The 8192-nt window shown below is 40.8% G+C and overlaps 1 protein-coding gene across 1 annotated transcript in view; it reads right to left on the bottom strand.

Moving 5' to 3' along the window:
- Nucleotides 1–2243: 2243 nt before the first annotated feature.
- USP47 (ubiquitin specific peptidase 47) overlaps nt 2244–8192 on the bottom strand; it is a 60796-nt gene continuing 54847 nt past the window's right edge. The window contains exons 26-29 of the mRNA XM_014966595.1: nt 6990–7120; nt 4846–4893; nt 4629–4759; nt 2244–3728 (exon numbers count right to left, since the gene is read on the bottom strand). Of these exons, the coding sequence (XP_014822081.1) occupies nt 3554–3728; nt 4629–4759; nt 4846–4893; nt 6990–7120 (485 nt within the window). The 3' untranslated portion in view covers nt 2244–3553. The remainder of the gene's footprint in view (nt 3729–4628; nt 4760–4845; nt 4894–6989; nt 7121–8192) is intronic.

The raw sequence follows: 8192 nt of genomic DNA, 5'->3' as shown, positions 1-8192 counted from the left end.
CAGAGGTATTCTGGGTGTCATTGCCCCCCCATCACACACACATTGCGGAAGGATGGAGAAGATAAAGAAAGCTTACCTTTTTAGATGAATGTACCCAGAGTTTCTTCTCAGCTGTGTGCCACAGGTGGTACCTGTCCTGCAGCAGCCAGCAGTGGTTCCAGCTCGGATATCCCTTGAGTTTTACACTCTCATAAACAACCATCGCTGGCTTCCCCCACTACATAAGGGGTATGCTATCAAAAAAAGGTTACAACATTTTCCATATAAATAGCAAACGCATATTTATATCCATATAACACATTGGTTTCTATAGAGAAACTTTCAACTTGACTGTTCAGGGTTCTGTCTCTCAATGGCAAAATGGATTATTCAGAATTGCAGAACAAACAGCTCAATGGGCTGAATACAGAGATTCTCCGTTGTACACTGGCTGGCTGAAGTACCAATACCTAGAATAGTTTCACTGCAATTACAAGGCTGTGCCTGAGCTCAATGCAGTGCCACATGCAGGGCACCATTCTGTGCCACACCATCAACACACCTTCTTGGCTAACATTTAGTGAACATAAATTGCAAAATGTGATTATCATTACACTCTTAACAGGTCACTGATTTAAGAAATCAATAGCAAGCTAAGAGTAAAATCCAATCCACCAAACCCCCCAGCTCCCAAAAACAGTTTGCTACAATGGCTTTTCCACTATTAATGGCTTTTTGGGATATAGATTTCACCACCTGTTGCCACACATGGCAACTCCAGCCAAGTAACCTTTCTTGGAGCTTCTTCCCAACCAACCTGTCCCGCTTGTGTCCAACTGGGAACAGTAGAGCACCAGTAACTTTAACAAGAGCAGCCACCAGCCTGCAAGTCTCTCATCACTTCTGGGCTATGGAAGCTTTTCAACAAATTCCTAGGGTACCAGAATTAATAATCATTATGAACAGGGAGCACACTTCATCAAAAGAGTCTGACTTTCAGTTTAAGGATTCCTTTTACCACCAATTCTCACACCGACACAAGCAAGTTAGAAACTCCAGGCTTTTTGTTTCTTTGAAATGCCCATAGTAAAACTCAAAAAACATTTGAAATGAGCAGAATGTAAAGCAGATGCTGAAAAACATCTCTGAGAACAACCCAGAATATATTCCAGTACACACTTAGGCAGAAGGAGGCGCACCACTGGGCAGGAAATGGTAAGGATGCCCCTCAGCCCTTTATCCAGATTTCTACCAAGACTTTCAGGTTTAAAATTAACTTCTTCAAAGAAGTTCTCAAGGGAAGTTTCCCAAATAGGGCTAGAGATGAAGCAAGCAGTTTTTGGAATTTTCTTAACCCTAGTTTATTTTTGCCTTTCCAAATGTCCGAGTTTGAAAAAACTCATGACCCATTTGGTAATTTTTTTTCTCTCTTCCAAAACCTCCAAGGATGCTTCAGCACCTTTTTAAAATTTTTATTTATTTTTTAAAATATGTAAAGGGTAGTAATGAAGTTCTCTACCTACTGGATGGTACTCCCTCTATGCGGCTGGAGATGAAGCAAGCAGTTTTTGGAATTTTCTTAACCCTAGTTTATTTTTGCCTTTCCAAATGTCCGAGTTTGAAAAAACTCATGACCCATTTGGTAATTTTTTTTCTCTCTTCCAAAACCTCTAAGGATGCTTCAGCACCTTTTTTTTTTAAATTTTTATTTATTTTTTAAAATACGTAAAGGGTAGTAATGAAGTTCTCTACCTACTGGATGGTACTCCCTCTATGCTACCTTTCCTCCTGCTTCCACCTCATCTATGTCGGCCAAGAGATGACACAGGTCAACGGAAGAGGAAGGAGGAGGGAATTGCATTGGAGAGTTCCTGCTTCTCAAACTGCCAGATTCCTCAGGATTTGAGGTTGCTGTGGGTCAGGGTAGAAGGAAGAACTGAACCTTCCAGTACTGAACATCCTTCTTCCTCTCTGGAGCAGAACTTCACTGCCCATCGTATCTGGAGCTTAGAAGCTTCACTGGTGAGGAATTCAATTCTGGAAAAGGAAACTTAGTTGAAGAAAACTTTGGTGTAAATATAAATAAAGAGGAGCAGCAGCTGGGCTATAAAGCACTTCCTGCAGTACTGTGCACACACAAGGGGGTGCGTGTGCATACACCACGTATAGACACGCAGCCTTCAAAGTCTGACATAGCCCTGGAAAACTCCACTTCCATGAAATAATTCCGTAATTTTTCCAATAAAAACCACAGCATTTAATGATTAAAATAACACAACAGAATGAACAAATGTTTTATTGGCATGTTCATCGTTGTAAACAGCATCTGGCATGAAAAAGTTTACCAAAATCTTTTCGATTGTTATAAATTAGGTGGTTTTCCAAAAACTACGGAGGAATTGTTCTCTATTGATCTTTATGGACCAAAGCAAGAAATGGCTGTTCCTAGGCTTTGCAATGAAATCACCTTGACTGCACCGGTCTTCCCACCACAACCTGAACTACCAAGTTTGGATGTTGAGGTGTTAGAGGTTGCCCCAATATTTGACTACACGTAGCTACGGAATCAACTCTGGCAAAAAAATAAAATTACTTTCAGTTGGGTGGAGAAGATGCAAACTCGTAATAGTCTCCAAAACAAGATGTACAAAAAGTAGCCGAACAAAACAAAAACGTCATTAACAAGGGGAAATACAACCCTAAAGTACCCAGCATCATCAAACAGAAAATGAATACAAATTTAAATAGGCAACTAGACTTCCAAATGTACACAACGACTGTCGATATGTGAAAAAGAAACACGGTGGTAAAGAGCTGAACGGCAGTTTTCTGGGAAATGAACAGGGCAAATTTTATTTACACATCGAACGCGATAGAATAGAGCTGCTCATGGGCTCCTGCAACCTACTGAGAAGCAGTTTGACCCCACGACAGGGGGACCCACCACCAGGAAGGACCCACCACCCGCTGACAGCTTTTCTGCAGCCCCCTCTCAGACTGCCTGCCCGTTTGATGGAAGAGTATCCTAAAAACCTCACACTCGCAGCGCTCCCATTTCCCCTCCGACCGCTCGCTGCTGCTTCTCTACAACCCAAGCGTCACCATTTACTCCCCACTCTCTGATGAGGTAATGCGTGTATCAGTGAAACAAACAGAAAAAAAAAAAAAAAAAAAAAGGATTCTTTCATGGCCTTTGCACAGCTTTTATTATTAAGCTATGAGTATCCTGTTTGAGGCTAGTTTCACTAGCTACTATGTGCACACTGTCCTCAAAAAAAAATTTCCACTCGTTCCCCCTCCCCGCCCGCTTTTGAGTTCTAATTCTTTTATTTGCACATCCCTTTGAGCTTTTACAGTACATTTGACTATAGTGCACGACGTTATTCCGAGTCCAAGAGCGACCCCAGGGGGGGCACTGCCCTTCTGGTTGGTCACAGCCCAACCAGTGCTGGTGTCAGCGCTTTCCACCTAACGAGTGTCCTGCCGGAACGGCACTACACAGTAGTAGTGAACCTTTTTGTTTTTTTTATTGGAAACAAAAAAAAATTCCCCAGGGAAAATGCTATAGCGAGTATCAGTCTTGAGTCAAATCTTTATTTGGTGCTCCGTCCAGATAAATTTTTAGTGCTTTTTCTTTACGAGGAGAGTAGGTTACCCGGTGGCCGGTCTTCTGGAGCCTGCTGCTTTCTTTTTTCATCAGTTCGTTTCGCTGCTCGTCTGTTAATTCCATTAATTCTTCGGTTTTATCCCTAAAATGTCAATATATGATAAGATTCAGATTAGTACAATTACCATGCTTAGATTAGCAACTTAGTAAAAAAACCCCACAACTAAGCGTAATACTCCTTATGGATGAAAGCACCAAGAAACAAGGTTATGCTCCTCTTTCAACCTGCTCACTCCTATTTACAGACAATTATGACTCTGCTTTTTATTCCATCACAGCACCAACATCTGGAAGCACCAGGTCAGCCAGCCCCTACTAGAAATTACCAGCTGCTCTTCCAAATAACTTTCTTCAAGGCCAGCACGTTATCAACCAGCTGTTTCTCCCAAACTCACATGTAATTACAAAAAAATACTACAGGAGAAATGTGTTGATGAGGCTGCCCCACCCACCAAATTTAGCAGAAACTACAATATTCAAGCACTTAGTCCTCAAATAGTGCCTTTGGGATACTGCCACCAGCTGATGAACATTTTTCATGTTAACCAAATTATCATAACATCCTTTTTTCCAGAGAAGCCATAATAATTCTCAAGGAAATAACCCCAGAAAATAAAATCCTTGCTCTCTAAAACCTGTGGCAAGACTCTCACAGACTCCACAAGGGATATGGGTCTATTTTAAGAGATTAAATCCAGAAACACACTTGAACATAGCAGCTAAATTTGCACTCAGCTTTGTTTTCAATGGTTTGGGAAGGAAGACTGAGTAAAAGGGTGTAGTGTTTGTTTTCATAAACAATAAACACAATTAATATTCACGTTTTTAGGAAGCTGGGGAGCACAAACATTTCAGCTCAATGTTTTAAATCCTCTTTCCTTTAAGACAATAGAAGAGCATTTTTATGCTTCTGTTGATTACATTGCTCAAATCTTAACACAGTTTTTCTGCATGGTTTATTATAGTGTAATGAAGTACATACCTATAAAATATTACTGCACCATCATCACAAATGTACAGAGGCCAGACATTCAATGTAGATACTTTAGGATTCCAGTCCAAGTCTTGGTGAATCTCTAGTATGGAAATGTCGCATGGAAACGTTCCTCTACCCTGAGAAGCAGCAATTACTTGGTGAATAAAATAAAACTCAGACATCCATGCCATTTAAAAGGTAAAATAGACAAAATCTTACTTACCTTTGCAAATTCTATGTTTTCTAAGGGTATTCCACTTATTGCGCTCAGCTGCAAAGTGAAGAAAAATGGTGGATTTAATACTATTCCAGAACGTTACACGCTGTCTACATAAAGTCAATAGACCTAACAAATCTAGAAGTTTAAGAAAATATTCTTAAGTCCTCCAAAGTATTTAAACAAAATTACAGTGACAAGTTACACTTTTTTTTTACATGTCTGAAGTTACTAGTATGTCACAAGGGACACTTGCTGTTGTAAGATTTCATCTCGCTTCTCTTAACAGCGAAGGGATGGCAGAAAGAACTTAAACAATTAATTAATAACATCCAAGTTCCAAGATAAAAAGAGACCAACTGCCTCATGTTAAACCTTTGGGTCCATCAGTTGGCCCTCAGCAGTTTCCCTGTAGGAAATGAAAGCTATTATCAAGTTAGGAGCAGGCAAAGCCATAAAATATGCACGACTAAAACCCATCTCCACCTACCTGCCCTTCTGACCATCAGAACCCCACAGTTCCCCAAAACCACCACTGGCTGCTCTTCCCTCTTGCAAATGTCCGCTGTCCCCTGCTGCTGCTGCCCAGCCCAACACAGCCCCTGTCACTGGGTCACCCAGCTGTGCCTGGTTCTGCTTTGGTGGAACCCTTCAGTCCACAGGCTGCAGTCTCATCTCCATGGCAATGCAGACACTAACTTTGATTGCCATTTATCTCCGGGTCCTTATTTCCCCAAATCTTGAAGAGATTTCCTCTCTTAAGATTCTTGCCGCCACCAAATCCACTGCTAAAACAGATAAACTGACAGTAAGACTAACAGCCACTTTAATTTTCTAACTCTCATTTCCTTAGGAAACTAGGCTAAACAAACAATACTGACACAAGACAGACAAATACTGGATTGTATTAGTTCTATACTCTGCTAATAAAATTTGTCTGAAAGAGCAGAGCTGGCTGAAAACATCTGTTACTACAGATGTGTCAAATTCAAAGTTGTCTTATTACTGGTGGGAGTAAAAAGATGAAGGCCTCTCAGGAAGAATGCTGCTAAAACTGCTCCCTGCACATCAGTTCTTAAGGAAACAAGAAGAGCCAACTCCCTCTTTAGATACAAGTGAAGAGGAAATCTTGAAGGCTGCACATGAGAAGAATCTGTAGTTGTAACTATATTTCTGCCCAAAGAATACAAGAATGCAGTCCAGAACTTCATCTGTGGTGTACATCCACAAACCCAAGGCTGCTGCATTCTATGGGATCTGCACAATGTTCCTCTTTCCAGCCTGTGAACACCCAACTCCCAAACGCTGAGTGTGTCAGTTGGGTCAGACTTCACAGACTTCACTCCCACCAGGATTTTTGCTGGCCTCGACATCCAAGGTGGCCTTCTTACATCTGTGCATTGCCACATAGACATACCCATTGCTCCCAGAGTGGAGCCCTGTCACACACCACATTAATAAAGCAGTCTCAATACGGGACACACTTCTACGAGGGTCCTGGCCTTAAGGAAAAAACCATACCAAAGCCCTATTTCTTTCCAACCAAAATACAGTTCAACCTACTTGGTGAAAGCAGTCTCAATACGGGACACACTTCTACTCCAGATTGCTGCTGGGGTGGCACACCTCTGCTTCCCTGTTAGAGGGTCCTGGCCTTAAGGAATAAAACATACCAAAGCCATATTTCTTTCCAATCAAAATACAGTTCAACCTACTTGGTAGAATTACACTGTCCCTGAGCAACAGCTCTCCAATTCAAGTATGAAGAGGCTGAAAGGTTTGGCATTTTGGAATAGCCAAACACCGGCTTAAAAAACCCAAAGTGACGATAGCATAGCTTTTCTTTCACGTGTGTTTTTCAAGGATAAGGAACACAGGTAATATCATGCTGCTTAAACTTCAAAATATGACTGTGGTTTTTTTCAGGGAGTCACCTGGATACTTTGATACCAGACCATTATATGAAACTAAGAACTAAAGCTTATAATTCCTATGGCTTTAGTAATAGGATGGCACAGGTTCTTAAAAAAAAGTAGTATTTGCCACACAACAAGATTCTTGTAGCCATTTCATCTCTGTGCTCCCCAACAAAGGGCATCAATAAGGCTCTTAGATACCACAAAAAACTTGCATCATGTTACACCTTTTACCTTCTGTTTTAATTCTTCAACACTGCTGCTTTCTAGTACGACTTCCTGGAAAGAATCCAGTTTCATCTCTGATGGCCTCCATCGTCTCGATAAAACAGCAAGTTGTGACATGGATTTCATCTTTTCTACTCCTAGGAAAGACAGAGAAATTTCTTATGTTAACATCAGAAATATCCTGTTTAAAATTAGGTGTTTTCCACAGGATAAGCATACTCAAATATGGAAGACTGCACTAGATATACATACACTAACGAAGCACCCAGGAAGTGTGCTGCAAGTAGTCCACAAAAAAAGGGATGGACTTGGATTTAGTTGAACTTTTCTTTGTTACCAGCTCCTTTCAAGAAATTTTTCATAGGCAGCATCTCTTAGAAGCCATATCCTTTATTTTTCTTTAGGGCACATTTCTCCCTCACACCCAGTTTGGTTATAATACAATCCACCTAACACACACCGTAACTATCCACCTAACTAGAAGCTGACCTCCAGATCTTGCAGTTACATGACACCTTCCTCAGCAACCTGGTATTTATTCATGCACTTCACTACCAAAATAAGCTTTCCGTGTTTGACTTCTACATTTCTCAACTATATACTTATTATTAAAGCTCACTTTACACCTACCACCTTGAAGAGCTTTACTATGTACTGCCTCCAGCCTTTTTATATCAGTTTCAGGTAACGAAGCTTCTTCCCTGGTTGACAGGGTGATGTTGTCAATGTTACAATCAGATAAGCAGAAGTGGTCTCAAAGGGATAATTTTTATTTTAAAGCAGTCTATAATTTAGTAATTTGGCATGCAGAATTTGGCCTCAAACATTTATGTCCACTGCTACATGCTTGTTTTGCATGAAACCACAACCACTGTTAAGCTTCTCCCTAAAAACCTTCTCCAGTCTCACCCACGACTACACCTGTGCTACCTTCCAACACTAACCTATTGTCTGAAATGATGATACAGCCACCTAGTGCTTCTTGGCATTTATTTCCAGTTAAATTGTTAGTTATTCTTGGGCTCTGAAGAAAATTCATGTCTACAACAATGTGATGTAAAGCTGCTATGCTAAGAAACTTACCTGTAAATTATTCCAAGTTGCATTACCTACCTGCCTAATGCCTCCAGCATTTAGCTGAAGAACAAGATCTTCCAGCAGCATGCTGGGAGGCCTTACAAACCCTGACTTAAAGCAGTTAAACACCTC

The sequence above is a fragment of the Calidris pugnax genome, unplaced genomic scaffold (genome assembly GCF_001431845.1).
Source record: "Calidris pugnax isolate Ruff unplaced genomic scaffold, ASM143184v1 scaffold26, whole genome shotgun sequence".
Classification (NCBI taxonomy): Eukaryota; Metazoa; Chordata; class Aves; order Charadriiformes; family Scolopacidae; genus Calidris; species Calidris pugnax.
This window is presented reverse-complemented; position numbering and strand designations above follow the sequence as displayed.